The sequence below is a fragment of the Chiloscyllium punctatum genome, chromosome 17 (genome assembly GCF_047496795.1).
Source record: "Chiloscyllium punctatum isolate Juve2018m chromosome 17, sChiPun1.3, whole genome shotgun sequence".
In the NCBI taxonomy this organism is placed as follows: domain Eukaryota; kingdom Metazoa; phylum Chordata; class Chondrichthyes; order Orectolobiformes; family Hemiscylliidae; genus Chiloscyllium; species Chiloscyllium punctatum.
Window position 1 is genome coordinate 48,696,589 of NC_092755.1, and position 16,210 is coordinate 48,712,798.

A 16,210-nucleotide genomic window follows, 5' to 3' on the forward strand; every position below is an offset into this window, starting at 1 on the left:
CTCAATCCTGTCAGGTCTAATAGGCTGTATTCCCCTTGACAACATTGTCTTTTTCCTGTGTGAAGACTGACTAAAAGAATATTCATTTCGGGCCTCTCCTATCTCTTCAGACACCTTGCACAACTTCCCACTAATATCCTTGATTGGCCCTAATCTTACCATAGCCATTCTTTTATTCCTGACATAGCTACAGGAAGCTTTAGGGTTTTTCTGGATCCTACCTGCCAAAGATTTCTCATGTCTCCTCCTGGCTCTTCTTAGCTCTCTCTTTAGGTCTTTCCTGGCTAACTTGTAACTCTCAAGCACCCGAACTGAGCCTTCATGTTTCATCTTTACATAAGCCTCCCTCTCCCTCTTGACAGAAGATTCAACTTCTTTAGTAAACCACGGGTTTGGGGAATGTCTGCACCTCTCTGTGGTTTTCAGTAAAGGAGCAGTTTCGGGTTATTGTCCCAGGCCTGCAAAGCATTGACTGATGTGGAGGAACCTCAAAGTCAGACACTCATCCCTGAGCAATACACTCTCACAACTGTAATGATGGAAACCCAACCATCTCACCCACAGGGGCTGACAGTCCACACTCTGGGTGGCACAGAAACTTGTGCCCTGTCCAATTCTGGGGGTGGGTGAGGAGTTTTAATCTGAAGGGAGAGGGGGTGGTTGGAGATTCTGCCCAATTCCGATCGGCTGTGCGCTCGGGAACCTACCCGTCTGCTCCCCCCCCTCTGTCAATCAAGGACGATTGTTGGCTTGCTCAGTGGGGTCTAGGAAAGGACTCTTGGTCAAAGGCTCTCAGCACTTGATGGAGACACCAGGTCTGAAGAAGTGAGCCCAGTTCCTTGTCACTGCTGCTGATTGGCAGATCACCCCCCAGCGCGGCCTACCTTTCCCTCCCCTCCATGTTATACCCTCCCCTTCCACCCAGCAGCCTCCCCATTCCCTTTGCCTACCTCCCTGCCTGACCCTCACCAGGAGAGGGCACTGTACCAGGAGTCACCACGTCTTCCCTGATGGTCTCCAATTACTTTGACCCCAGGAAGGCCATCCCATGGCCCATCAATCATCTGAACCTCACAGAGTGTGGCCACTGAGAGCTGAGTGGGGGCTCCAGAGACCAAGAGCTGGCCCCATAGCTGTAGCTGAGGTCAGCTCTTTCAATACAAACGCTGTTTCAAGTTGACCAAGACGAATGTGATTGGGACATGGTGCTGCTCGTGTACATTACCTGCATGATATCGATGGCCATCAACTGTGTCTGCACCCCTTCCACGTTACTGATAAGCCAGTGCACTACCTCTGCACTGATGAAGCAGTTGGGGTAGAGCCCTCTTTGCTCTGGCAGCAGCTGGATACCAGTACTGTGAGCAGCAAAGAAGCACAAACTATTAGATCCAGCATTTAATTCAACACCATTTCAAAGAGATCAAATCGACACCGCCTTTTAGGTCTTACTAATCAATCATACAAACCCAGGCATCAGGCACACTTCCAATACAAACCACCCATCTGACACGTTCCATCAACAAACAGAATTATCGCACATTTTCAAATTGGGCACCAGCCTGATTATGAAGACATTTAGAGTTTTGAGGAAACGTTATCCAATACCTAAATTCCTTCCATCCCATTTTCTCCCCATCACCATTGCCTGCATTCAGGTCAAGTTCAGCTGCTGCCCGCAGAGCTGCAAATCAGTCTCTCTGCAGCTCCGCGGCTGACAGACACAAGGAACTGCTGAACTGCACAATATACTGTTCACATGGGACAGCTACAAAGCAAAGATCGCTTCCTGGGCAAATTATTGTATCATTTCCACTCAATTTCTGACTTAGGCCCTCACTTCACTCACCAAAACTATGTGTTTCTTAAATCTGTTTCTCTTTCCCAAAGATTCAGATGGTCTTGGGGATTTTTACCACACTGATATTGGTGCGATACCGACCATTTTGTGCTGGAGACCAGGAACTAGCCAAAGAGTGCACAGGGGGACATGGTGGCCTGGCCTCGTTTCAGGTATGGCCCAGCGTTACAGCTCACTGTATTCTGCTCTGGTGTACATCGACACGTACAACATCTCACTGCTCTGTGACAGCCAACTGCTGCCAGGGTCAGTCTACGAGCAAGCTCACCCACTGGAGCTGTGCGTGCTTGGGTGGGAACCAAGCAGTATTGTGAAACATGTCAACAGCTAAAGGTAAAGTCATAATAGTCCCAGTGCACCACCCTCACATGAGAGAGAGAGAGAGAGGGGGACGACTGGGGATGGTTTTAACTCTGGTGAGAGGACAGGTCAAAAAAGGTGGGACCTTCTTGGTAACTTCAGCTTCTCCCGAATCTGCCCCCTCAAATTCAGCGGCACAAGGTTTACAATTAAGGCATCTTTTAACTCGATTAGCCCTGCTGCTAACTTCCTTGTCAGAAGTCTATTTCACTCTTGTTCATATGGTGAAAGAGCAGTCAGGCCCTTCTTTCTGTTTTCCTGTAATCTTATAACGGAACGATCAAAATGAATAGAGTTTTGTTACAACAAACGCGCAGTAGGATTGAACAGAATGTTGCTGAGAGGTAATCACAACCCCCAGGTATACAAGGACAGACACGTTCACAGGTACTTCCCCAGGACGAAGCTGGGCTGTTGAAAGACTCACGAGGGGTGCTTCATTATTTCCAGTATTTCTGCTAGCGATGAGGAGGAGGTCAGTGAGTTTGCAATCCCAGAGGACAGCTGGCTGCTGTAATGTAGCAAAAGACATTAAATGACATCGCGGCTGTAGTTCAACCTCTGAACAAAGACAGCTGACTCAGCAATTACATCATCCAGAAGCTCTTGACTCTCCAACAGTTGGAAGCAAATATTCAGGCAATTACATAGAAATACCAGCAGAGCGAGCAGCATTCAACCCACACTTCCACTCACGCTTTCCCTCAACCCTTCTGTTCCCTTTCTCTCTCGCATTGGTCTAGTTTCCTTTTGAAAGGTGACCCAATGGTATGAAGTTTTCTATTCTCCCAGTAACGTAACTTGGACCTTCTAATGGGACACCGACTCAGAAACTGGGCCAAGACATTTAGGACAAAGAGGAGACACTTCTCCACTCGGAGGGGAGAGGATCTTTGACATGCTGGACTTCAGAGGATAGGGCAAGTTCAGTCACTGAGCAGGTTCAAGACACAAACCGATCGGTTTCAGGTTGGAATGATATCAGGGATGTCGAGATGGTGGGGATGAAGGTGTTGATGTAGATGATCAGCAATGATCTAGATTAGGTTTACTGATGTGTGTTTGTGAGTGATCTGAAACCTAAACTCGGCTTCTCTCTCCCAACGTCTTTGGTCCTTATTTAGTGAAACTGAAGACACCTCACCCTTCTGTAACTCAGCACAGCCCATGCTCCCCATCCTCCAAAACCAAGTCTATCTGAAAGCGTCCCTGGCATTCCCTCACGTTTTCTTTTGTCAATTTTGTAAACAGATGTTAACTCAGGAACTCACGCTGGAGTTAAACACTTTAAGGGCAGGGTACAAAGGACCAAATGTACATAAAATAATCATTCAGTTCCGTTCTAACAGTGTGCACTAAGCCAGCCTTAGAAAGCACCTCTTTGCTGGACATTTGACCGTTTTCATACTCTAGAACAGTGCTATTGGTTAAGGACGGGCTGAATGGTCCACACCAGCTCCTACACTCCCATCGTTTATAGACTGCCAAATTTCTATATTTTATTCCAGTCTTTCAATTGTTGAGCATCGTGGCTACTACAGGGTATTGGACGGAGTAAAACGGGTATTGCTGGGTATCGATGGAACTGAGTGGAGGTTACAGTGTATTGGGAGAGCTGAGCGGGTATTATAAATGAAGCCAAGCATGGAGGAATTACCCTGCACAAAAGCACTGAATCCCCAGCCTTGCCACAGAACCCAAGGTACATGCCTCTCTAGTTCCCAGAGGTTAGAGACTCCGTATCAGGAGGACTTTAATCGCGAGAACGATTCTCACTGAGGTCACGTGACATCACAAACTCAGCGCAGTGCAGTGACTACATCAAAATTGTAGCACTATAACTTAATAATCTACAGCTTGGATGCAGATACCATTCCCACTCAGTAACACCGTCACATCAGGAAAAGAAATATGAGAAAACACCAAAGATTTTGTATGATACTGAATAAAATTAAATTTAAATAAATCAAGTTAACAATGTCTGCCTGGTTTTTGTGACCCTTACCTGCCCTCTTGTGAGGCAGGGGCAGGAGGTTGGTCTCCAGTGCCCTGTGTGATGCCCATGCCTGAGGCTTGGGCATTACCCGATGTGTTGGACCTGTCCCCAGTTGGAGCAGTGGTTCCTGAAGCTGGGCTGTAATCTGGATAGTCCGTGCCTGTCGGTACCTGGTCTCCTTGAACCTGTGAACATGCAAACATGAATAATAAATCCTGGGATATTCGTACCATTTCAAACAACTGCAAAAGAAACCATTCTAAATCACGTCTTGAGAAAATCACGTCACCAAATCAAAACCAAAACATCTATTCTTGGCAAATGAGGAAGTATCTTTTAGCAAACAATAGTAATCCCAAATTAATTTACCACTGGGCGCTGAACCAGGACCGTAAAACATTGTAAATGAGGGCTGCTATTCCAGCCACAAGCCCACAGAGACAGGTCAAAACACTGCGAGACACAGTTCATCATCCAAAACTGAAATGGTGAGAATCTGGAATAGACTTAAAGCAAGGTAAATTCTTGATACGGAGTTCCTTCCACATCTATCCTGTCAAGTCCCTTAAGAATCTTTTACGTTTCAATAAGGTCACCTCTCATTCCTCTAAACTCCACTGAGCACAGGCCTCAGCCTACTGATCCTCTCCTGATAAAACAGTCTCTCCGTTCTCTGGAACGCCTTCAGTGTTATGATTTGGAGATGCCGACGTTGGATTGGGATATACAAAGTTAAAAAAAAAATCACACAACAACAGGTTTAATTGGAAGCACTAGCTTTGGGAGCACTGCTCCTTCATTAGGTGGTTGTTAGTGATACTGTTAGTTCAATGTTAGTATACGTTTCCTTAGGTAAAGAGCCAGAACTGTTCACAGTCTTCCAGCTGTAGTCTGACTTGTGCCTTGTATGGTTTTAGCAAAACTTCCCTACTTTGATACTCAATTCCCTTTGAAATAAAGGCCAACAGTCCATTTACTTCCCTATTAGCTGCAGAGCTTGGATGCTCGCTTTTCTGATTTCTGGATGAAGATTCCTAAATCCCTCTGTTCTGGAGCTTTCTTCTCTTTGGTACTTGCTGCCAAAGTAACCTCACGTTTCCCCACATTACATTCCATCTGGCAACTTCTTTGCCCACTCAGTCAACGTGCCTGCATCCCTCTTTGTGTCAGGCTCACCACATGCCTTCCAAACTATTTTGGTGTTGTCTGCAACTGGGTGAGAGTACACAAAACCGCCTCAATTTTCCGAACGAGACGGGCGGGGAGCATCTTGTTCAGGTGGAGCAGAGCGGGTATGACTGGGTCGCGATGGAACGGAGTGGAGGTTACAGGTTATTGGGAGAACTGAGCGGGTGTTATACACAATTCTAAACCAAGCCAAGCGCGGAGGAATTTCCCTGCCACAAACTGATTGTTCGGATAACGGAACATGTTTTTACAGAACCTTGAGAAACTCGGATAATTGACGTTCGGATAACCGAAGTTGTTCGGCATTCACTTCCCTCATCCAAGTTGGAATGTTGGAAATAATTGTGGCCCCAGCACAGATCCCTCCACTAGTTACAGGTTGTCATCCTGAAAAATGCCACCCTCATCCTAACCCTCAGTATTCTGTTAGCCAATCCCCTATCCATGCTAATATACTGTTACCCAACACAGGGGCTAATTAAGTCGCCTTATGTGCAGCACCTTATCATCTGCGTTCTGAAAATCCAAACTGATTAGATCCACTGCTTCCCCTTTATCTCTCCTGCTTATTATCCTGACAGGTAAGTATAAAATGTTTTTGCACCTCTGACTGTCACTACTGGGTGCAGTATTTTGCTTTTAATGCAGTGATTCATCAGATTGTGGGGTGACCTTACAGACGTTTATAAAATCACGAGGGGTATAGAGAAGCTGTCGAGAGTGTGATGCTGGAAAAGCACAGTGGGTCAGGCAGCATCCGAGGAGCAGGGAGAATCAGCGTTTCGGACATAAGGCCTTCTTCAGGTCCTGATGAATGGGCTGCCAGAGGTAGTGGTGGAGGAGAGTACAATTTTGTCATCTAAGGAACAGTTGGATGGGTACATGGATGGGTGTAGACCAAATGGAGGCAAATTGTAAAAACTAGGTGGCATGCATGAGTGGGACCAAAGGGTTTGTTTCCATGCTATAAAACTGTATATCTCTAAGTCCCCCAAGAATCTTGTTTGACAATGTTCTATCCCAGATTAGAGTGGTGCTGGAAAAGCACAGCAGGTCAGGCAGCATCCGAGGAGCAGGAAAATCGACGTTTTGGGCAAAAACCCTTCATCAGGGCCTGAAACGTCAATTTTCCTGCTCCTCGGATGCTGCCTGACCTGCTGTGCTTTTCCAGCACCACTCTGACCTTGACTCTGATCTCCAGCATCTGCGGCCCTCACTTTCACAAAGTTCCATTCCAACCTGAGAATAAGTAACGGAAACAAAGACAGAAGAGATCTTGCTCTGACTATCTACAGACCGAGCACTTTGGGAGTTGTGCTGTCAAGCTGTATTGTCAAGTTGCGCTCTTTGAAGGGTTTGGGAGTTTGAAATCGGACCCAAGGTGGAACTGAGTCACGAATAACTGCTTAGGTCTCGGGTTTGATTCCCCCCATTTGAGAAGAGTTGTTTGTAGGTTTATAACCAGTCGTATTAGCACCGTGCGGCTAGACAAAAGAAACCCTGAGAATGAGGACAACTGCGGCTGAACAGCACAAACTATCCCGAATTAGACAACAGGGATCACTGGGAGCTCATTGTGAAACCGCACCATGCAGAGAGACAATGCCTTTAGGAGGAGAACATTAAAAAGAACATGGCTAACATCAAAAGCTGGCACGAACATTTGGGAGAGACAGAAGCCTTCGCCAAGCCCCCTCTCCAATCTAACAGCTAAATGTTAGCATTGACTTAGCTGGGAATGATGGGATGCCTGGAAGGGAGTTCTGAAGAAGAGTAACACAGAGCTGACCGGAGATTGGTGGGTCGCTGGTGTACAGCTGGGCCTCCGCATAGACTCCGAAGAGTAGGCCCCATCCGGGGAGCAGAGTAATCACAGTTAAAGGGCAGACGCAAACACAGGAGTATTGCGCTGGAAACATCACGTGAACATTAATATTAGACAAAATAAACGTGGGAATTAGGGGTCAGTGGGAATCTTGGAACCTGCAGTGTTTGGATCTGGAACGTCGGAAGGAAAATTCAAAACAAAATCACAATCCTTTTCAAATATATGGCTCCTCATCAACCACAAGGTGATTTTATTCAATAATGATTCTCTAGTGCCTGTTTGAACAATATTACCCCTCTGGAAAATAAGTTATTTTATGTCCATGTGCTAGTAGAGCATCTTGGTCCTGAAATAACAACAATTTGCATTGATCTAGAACCTTGAGATGCCCCATCCCAGGCTGCTTCACAGGAACGTAATTCAAAACTTTTGTGAAAACTGGAGGAATTCTGATTGCTCTCTTTGAATTTGCAGATACTTACCTACAGGACAAACCAACTCCCTAGCAGGAGAACCGGAGAGAATGCAGAATGATTCTGTCATCCTTTTTCCCAGAAGTCCTTTTACTTAGATCTTTACCCAATTGACTGATTTCATTCCTAGCAGTTATAATTCTACTCCGTGCTTCTGTTTTGCTTTTCCCTCCTATCTCTCCTTCTGTTCAGTGTGGATGGGATGGGCCGAATGACCACCTTTCACACTGTAGGGATTCTACCAGGCCCACGTTTCTGCCCCTCCCCCTTATACAGGTAGACGCCCTTTACCCGAAAAGCTCCAAAATCCGAAAGGTTTTTTTGTGAATTTTATCTCATTAACAAGGTTATTTGGTGTGCAAACAGTTTACCCAAGTCCACACCCACTCAGAGGTGATTGGGGCAGGGTGGGGGGGGGTGGGGGTGGGGGGGGGGGGGGGGGGGGGGGGGGGGGGGGCGGGTGGTGGCCCAGCACCTGCGGGCCTCAATTCTGTCTCAGGGCCTGTAGTACTCATATAGTGAGCCTCCTTGATTAGATTAGATTCCCTAGAGTGTGGAAACAGGCCCTTCGGCCCAACAAGTCCACACCGACCCTCCGAAGAACAACCCACCCAGACCCATTCCCCGACATTTACCGCTAATTAATGCGCCTAACACTATGGGCAGTTTAGCACGGCCAATTCACCCTAACATGCACATCTTTGCACTGTGGGAGAAAACTGGAGCAGCCAGAGGAACCCCACGCAGACACTGGGAGGATGTGCAAACTCCACACAGACAGTTGCCCGAGGCTGGAATCGAACCCAGGTCTCTGGCGCGATGGTAGCAGTGCTAATCACTGAGCCACTGTGCTGTCCATAATACACAGTGGTGAGTTTGTTGAAATATCTGCTACAGAAAGCAGTTGAAGCCAAAGCATTGAATGCTTTCAAGAAGTTATAGCTGTTAAGGCTAAAGGTATCAAGGGTATAGGGAGAAAAAACAAGAACAGGGTATTGAACCTTGATCATATTGAATGGAAGAGCAGGCTTGAAGGGCCGAATGGCCTACTCCTATTCATTAGTGTCATTGGTACTGTGTCAGCCTGGACTATAGGGATCAAGTGCTGTAATTAGACTTGAACTCTGAATCACGTGACTTAAGCACAGAAACATAGAAAATAATTGCAGGAGTAGGCCATTCGGCCCTTCGAGCCTGCACTATCATTCAATACGAACATGGCTGATCATGCAATCTCAGTCTCCGATTCCTGCCCTATCCCCATACCCCTGGGTCCCTTTAACTGTAAAGGCCACAGCCAACTCTCTCGTGAATCTATGAACTGGCCCCAGCAGCTTCCTGTGGGATAGAATCCCACAGGTTCACAACTCTCTGAGAGAAGGAATTCTTCCCCATCTTGGTCTTGAATGGCTTACCCCTTATTCTCAGACTGTGAGCCCTAGTTCTGGACTTCCCCAACATTGGGAGCATTCTTCCCATATCCAGCCTGTCCAGTCCCATCAGGAGTTTATACGTTTCTGTGAGATTCCCTCATTCGTCTAAATCCCAGCCAGTAAAAGCTCAGTCGATCCACTCTTTCCTCATAGGCCCGTCCTGCCATCCCGGGGATCAGTCTGGTGACCCGTCACTGGGCTCCCTCAATAGCAATGCCCTTCCTCAGACGAGGAGGCCAAAACTGCACACAGTACATACAGGGTGTGGCCTCACCAAGGCCCTGTATAACTGCAGCAAGACATCCTTACTCCGATACTCGAATCCTCTCACTATGAAGGCCAGCAGGACATTAGCTTTCCTCACTGCCTGCTGCAGCTGCGTACCAACCTTCAGTGACTGTTCCACCATGACACCCAGGTCTCACTGCACCTCACCTTCTCTTAAACTGTCAACATTCAGATCATAATCTGCCTTCCTGTTTTTGTGACCGAAGTGGAGAACCTCACGGTTATCCATATTATTCTGCATTTGCCAAGTATTTACCCACTCAGCCAGACTGTCCAAGTCACCCTGCAGTCTCTTACCATCCTCCCCACAGCGCACACTGCCACCCAGCTTAACCTTGGCTGCAAATGGCATTCAATTCGTTTGTCCAAATCGTTGATGTATATTGTGAACAGTTGGGGTCCCGGCACTGAACCCAGTGGCACCCCACTCGCCGCTGCCTGCCACTCTGAAAAGGACCTGTATATTCCAACTCCCTGCTTCCTGTCTACCAACCAGGTCTCTACACATGTCAATACATTACCTCGCATACCGTGGGCTTTAATTTTCCTTACTAATCTCTTAAAGGCCAGAGACTGATACTGATTTATACTTTAGATCACGGTGGTGCTGGAAAAGCTCAGCAGGTCAGGCAGCATCCGAGGAGCAGGAGAATCAACGATTCGGGCAAAAGTTCTTCATCAGGATTCACACTCCCCATTCAATCTCTCCTCCCCACTCCACTCCCTAGAAAACAACATTGAAACTCCTTTGGCACTTCTCACGGCGAAGGAGAAAACTAAACCTCACACAACTGTACAGAATATTCAGATGAGGGAATGGTAACCGAGGCTGGGGTGGGGGGGGGAAGAGAGGTACAAAAGCCCAGGGAGGATCCAATTATGAATGTAAGATACTAAATGGGGAAACGACTAAGGGCCTGCTGAAGGCACAGCTGATAAACGCTGCATTCAGTGCAGAAAGAAGCTGAACATTAGCCAAACTCAGAGAAGATGGGACGCTCTGCTGTTACAAGTGACCACAGAAACCTAAAGGAGAGACGGATCAATCAGCCAGAGCTCACCATCCAGCTGGTTACTATGAATGAATCCAGCTCAGTCCCTTGGCTTGGGAGTAAGGGTTTTACACCTCAGGGTCAGGAAGGGTTTGTATAAGCTCCTTCCGTGGAGACTCAAACATAAAATCGAGGGTGGCACTCGGTGTATGGTTAACAGAATGCTGCACTGACAGAGGGGCCATGGCGCCACTAAAATACTGACCCAAAGGCCTTTAGACATGGATGGGATTAGCCCAGTGCAGACACAGGAGTGGGAAGGTACTCCCAGGCTAGCTGGGGGGAATGGTGGTTTGCTCAGGAGGGGGAGGGACGGGGTGTTGACATGTGAGGTAAGGAGGGGAGGTGATGGATTGGGGGTGCAGATGAGGTGGTGGACAGGAGGGGGAGGGGAGGTGGACAGGAGGGGGAGGGGAGGAGGACTGGAGGGGGAGGGGAGGAGGACTGGAGGGGGAGGGGAGGAGGACTGGAGGGGGAGGGGAGGAGGACTGGAGGGGGAGGGGAGGAGGACTGGAGGGGGAGGGGAGGAGGACTGGAGGGGGAGGGGAGGTGGACAGGAGGGGGAAGGGAGGTGGACAGGAGGGGGAGGGGAGGTGGACAGGAGGGGGAGGGGAGGTGGACAGGAGGGGGAAGGGAGGTGGACAGGAGGGGGAGGGGAGGTGGACAGGAGGGGGAGGGGAGGAGGACTGGAGGGGGAGGGGAGGAGGACTGGAGGGGGAGGGGAGGAGGACTGGAGGGGGAGGAGGAGGGGAGGTGGACAGGAGGGGGAGGGGAGGAGGACTGGAGGGGGAGGAGGAGGGGGAGGTGGACAGGAGGGGGAGGGGAGGAGGACTGGAGGGGGAGGGGAGGAGGAGGGGAGGTGGACAGGAGGGGGAGGGGAGGAGGACTGGAGGGGGAGGAGGAGGGGAGGTGGACAGGAGGGGGAGGGGAGGAGGACTGGAGGGGGAGGGGAGGAGGACTGGAGGGGGAGGGGAGGAGGACTGGAGGGGGAGGAGAGGAGGACTGGAGGGGGAGGAGGAGGGGAGGTGGACAGGAGGAGGAGGGGAGGTGGACAGGAGGAGGAGGGGAGGTGGACAGGAGGGGGAGGGGAGGAGGACTGGAGGGGGAGGGGAGGAGGACTGGAGGGGGAGGGGAGGAGGACTGGAGGGGGAGGGGAGGAGGACTGGAGGGGGAGGGGAGGAGGACTGGAGGGGGAGGGGAGGAGGACTGGAGGGGGAGGAGGAGGGGAGGTGGACAGGAGGAGGAGGGGAGGTGGACAGGAGGGGGAGGGGAGGAGGACTGGAGGGGGAGGAGGAGGGGAGGAGGACTGGAGGGGGAGGGGAGGAGGACTGGAGGGGGAGGGGAGGAGGACTGGAGGGGGAGGGGAGGAGGACTGGAGGGGGAGGAGGAGGGGAGGTGGACAGGAGGAGGAGGGGAGGTGGACAGGAGGGGGAGGGGAGGAGGACTGGAGGGGGAGGAGGAGGGGAGGAGGACTGGAGGGGGAGGGGAGGAGGACAGGAGGGGGAGGAGGAGGGGAGGAGGACTGGAGGGGGAGGGGAGGTGGACAGGAGGGGGAGGGGAGGAGGACAGGAGGGGGAGGGGAGGAGGACTGGAGGGGGAGGAGGAGGGGAGGAGGACTGGAGGGGGAGGGGAGGAGGACTGGAGGGGGAGGAGGAGGGGAGGAGGACTGGAGGGGGAGGGGAGGTGGACAGGAGGGGGAGGGGAGGTGGACAGGAGGGGGAGGGGAGGTGGACAGGAGGGGGAGGGGAGGAGGACTGGAGGGGGAGGGGAGGAGGACTGGAGGGGGAGGGGAGGAGGACTGGAGGGGGAGGAGGAGGGGAGGTGGACAGGAGGGGGAGGGGAGGTGGACAGGAGGGGGAGGGGAGGAGGACTGGAGGGGGAGGAGGAGGGGAGGAGGACAGGAGGGGGAGGGGAGGTGGACAGGAGGGGGAGGGGAGGTGGACAGGAGGGGGAGGGGAGGAGGACTGGAGGGGGAGGGGAGGAGGACTGGAGGGGGAGGGGAGGAGGACTGGAGGGGGAGGGGGAGGGGAGGAGGACTGGAGGAGGAGGGGAGAAGGACTGGAGGGGGAGGGGAGGAGGACTGGAGGGGGAGGAGGAGGAGGACTGGAGGGGGAGGGGAGGAGGACTGGAGGGGGAGGGGAGGAGGACTGGAGGGGGAGGAGGAGGAGGACTGGAGGGGGAGGGGAGGTGGACAGGAGGGGGAGGGGAGGTGGACAGGAGGGGGAGGGGAGGTGGACAGGAGGGGGAGGGGAGGTGGACAGGAGGGGGAGGGGAGGTGGACAGGAGGGGGAGGGGAGGTGGACAGGAGGGGGAGGGGAGGTGGACAGGAGGGGGAGGGGAGGTGGACAGGAGGGGGAGGGGAGGTGGACTGGAGGGGGAGGGGAGGAGGACTGGAGGGGGAGGAGGAGGGGAGGAGGACTGGAGGGGGAGGGGAGGAGGACTGGAGGGGGTGGGGAGGAGGACTGGAGGGGGAGGGGAGGTGGACAGGAGGGGGAGGGGAGGTGGACAGGAGGGGGAGGGGAGGTGGACAGGAGGGGGAAGGGAGGTGGACAGGAGGGGGAAGGGAGGTGGACAGGAGGGGGAAGGGAGGTGGACAGGAGGGGGAAGGGAGGTGGACAGGAGGGGGAAGGGAGGTGGACAGGAGGGGGAGGGGAGGAGGACTGGAGGGGGAGGAGGAGGGGAGGAGGACTGGAGGGGGAGGGGAGGAGGACTGGAGGGGGAGGGGAGGAGGACTGGAGGGGGAGGAGGAGGGGAGGAGGACTGGAGGGGGAGGGGAGGAGGACTGGAGGGGGAGGGGAGGTGGACAGGAGGGGGAGGGGAGGTGGACTGGAGGGGGAGGAGGAGGGGAGGAGGACTGGAGGGGGAGGGGAGGAGGACTGGAGGGGGAGGAGGAGGGGAGGAGGACTGGAGGGGGAGGAGGAGGGGAGGAGGACTGGAGGGGGAGGGGAGGTGGACAGGAGGGGGAGGGGAGGTGGACAGGAGGGGGGAGGGGAGGAGGACTGGAGGGGGAGGGGAGGTTGACAGGAGGGGGAGGGGAGGTGGACAGGAGGGGGAAGGGAGGTGGACAGGAGGGGGAGGGGAGGTGGACAGGAGGGGGAGGGGAGGTGGACAGGAGGGGGAGGGGAGGAGGACTGGAGGGGGAGGGGAGGAGGACTGGAGGGGGAGGGGAGGAGGACTGGAGGGGGAGGAGGAGGGGAGGAGGACTGGAGGGGGAGGGGAGGAGGACTGGAGGGGGAGGGGAGGTGGACAGGAGGGGGAGGGGAGGTGGACAGGAGGGGGAGGGGAGGTGAACAGGGGGAGGGGAGGTGGACAGGAGGGGGAGGGGAGGGAAGGGGAGGTGGACAGGAGGGGGAGGGGAGGGGAGGTGGACTGGAGGGGGAGGGGAGGGGAGGTGGACTGGAGGGGGAGGGGAGGTGGACAGGAGGGGGAGGGGTGGTGGACAGGAGGGGGAGGGGTGGTGGACAGGAGGGGGAGGGGTGGTGGACTGGAGGGGGAGGGGTGGTGGACTGGAGGGGGAGGGGAGGGGAGGTGGACAGGAGGGGGGAGGGGAGGGGGACTGGAGGGGGAGGGGAGGTAGACAGGAGGGGGAGGAGTGGGGGACTGGAGGGGGAGGGGAGGTAGACAGGCGGGGGAGGAGTGGGGGACTGGAGGGGGAGGGGTGGTAGACAGGCGGGGGAGGGGTGGTGGACAGTGGGTGAGGAGGATAGGAGGGGGACTTGAGGGTGAGGGGAGGGGAGGGACAGTAGATGGGGTGGTGAGGGGGGAGGAAGGGGAGGGGAGGTGGACAGGGGAGGGGAGGGGAGGTTGGACTGGGAGGGGAGGTGGACGGGGAGTGGGGGAAGAAGTGGGCAGGGGATGGGAGGTGGACAGAAGGGGGGGGATGAGGGGCTAAGGTGGAAGGGGAGTGAAGGGAGGTGGATGGGGGGGGGGGGGAGGCGATGAAGCGGATGGGGTGGTGGGGAGGTGGTGGACTTGGAATGGGAGGGGACGGGGATAGGAGGTGAGGGTTGGGATGAGGTTGGGAGGTGGATGGGGAATGGAAGGAAGTGGACAGGAGGGGGACGGAGATGGAGGAGGTGGGGTATGGCTGAGAGCTGTCAGTGTAGATGCGAGAGGTTGGTTTGTGAAATGCATCATTGAGAGGCGGCAGGTCGATGAGAATGAGGGAGTTCGGGGCTGGGGAAACCCAGTGGGAACTGCGTAGGCAGTGGAGGAGCAGCCATTTTGGATGATGCTTTCACTACGTCTGGACAGGTCAGAGTACGGCAAAGCAGCCAAGTCCTCCTTGGATAGTCCTTCCTAAGAAACACCTTGCTTCTGTGTAGGCAGCAAGGTCTCCTATACCAGAGAGTTTGTCACTACTCCTTTCTCCAGACCAGGACTTAAGTATTTCACTCAGCCCACCTTCCTCTCTCTGTAACGGGGACATTCTAATTCTACAAACGACTGGAGAAATTCAACATTAAAGATGGTCTGAAATCACCGCTGGAGTATAGTGTACACAGGAATCATTGTCTTTTTTTTTCCTACCTTGCCACAGTGGGCTGCATTTCAGAATTGGTTTATTGGACGTGAAGTGCTTCGAGTTGTCACAAAGTTATGAAGGGTGCTATCCAAATGCAGCTTCCTCATCACGTCCAGGTCACCTCCTGTAAGATGCAGCAGCTCTGGGCTCAGATACAGAGGCTGGTAATGCCAGCACATTGATTTTGCACATAACCATCTACAGAGAATGTGGGTGCAAAGAGCTGTGCTCCTGGAGACAGGACAGAATACCGCCAACAGATAAACACCCATTGAATTGTAACTCACTGGTCTCACTTGTTTTCCAATTTGGCTTAGATTTGCAAAAAACAAACGGATGACTGAATTGGCCACAGTTAATCAACCAGCAGCCAAGATATTATCTTTCTGTTGACGAAGGGAGCTTGCCTCTGCATTCTGTAGATCAGGTGGTAAAAGCCTGTGGCACTGAATCTATAATGACATCCGCAGCAGACACAATGAATTATAAATTCGCCGTCACAGTGCGGTTAATGGTACAGTGTCAGGAACAGCTCCCTTTGACACACTGGGTGCAGCCTGGGTTTCATGCATAATTAACACCCATCAAGATCAAGACTGTGTTGAGTATGCTGCTCAAAAAAACAACAGCTGCAGCAACGGCAGTGCTAGTCTGGTGCAGCGAGAAAAAGAAAGATTTCACACCCTAAATGGACCTCTCATTATTCACACAAAGTGTTTTAAACCTTGTGCCTCCTCCTTGTGCGATAAAAAGACAACACTCTCCTGAGTAACCCACCCCAGATCCATTTCCCACTGACTAATGCACCTAACACTACAGGCAATTTAGCATGGCCAATCCACCTGACCTGCACATCTTTGGACTGTGGGAGGAAACCGGAGCACCCAGAGGAAACCCACGCAGACGCAGGGGAGAATGTGCAAACTCCACACAGTGAGTCGCCCGAGGCCAAGTGCTGACTTCATCTGGATTCTGCAGCAACAATAACTTATATTCTGCAGCACTTTACTCCACTACATGACACCTTGTAAAGGTGGAGTGGGAAAACCAGTCATTGTGGCCATGGATTGGGTATCTGCATCCACTTGTAAATCTTCTCTGAACCCTTTCACGTTTCACATTCTCGGGGAAGAATGATTTTTTTTTGTTTGAAAAGCCAAATGGGTGTAATCTCATAGAATCTCTGAAGGAAACCCGCTCCTGCTG

At 52.7% G+C, this 16,210-nt stretch overlaps 1 protein-coding gene across 1 annotated transcript in view; it reads right to left on the reverse strand.

Annotated features, from left to right (window-relative positions):
* depdc5 (DEP domain containing 5, GATOR1 subcomplex subunit) overlaps window positions 1–16,210 on the reverse strand; it is a 221,816-nt gene that overhangs the window by 32,004 nt on the left and 173,602 nt on the right. The window contains 3 exon segments of the mRNA XM_072587095.1: window positions 1,226–1,358; window positions 2,649–2,732; window positions 4,227–4,402. Coding sequence (XP_072443196.1) covers window positions 1,226–1,358; window positions 2,649–2,732; window positions 4,227–4,402 — 393 coding nt within the window.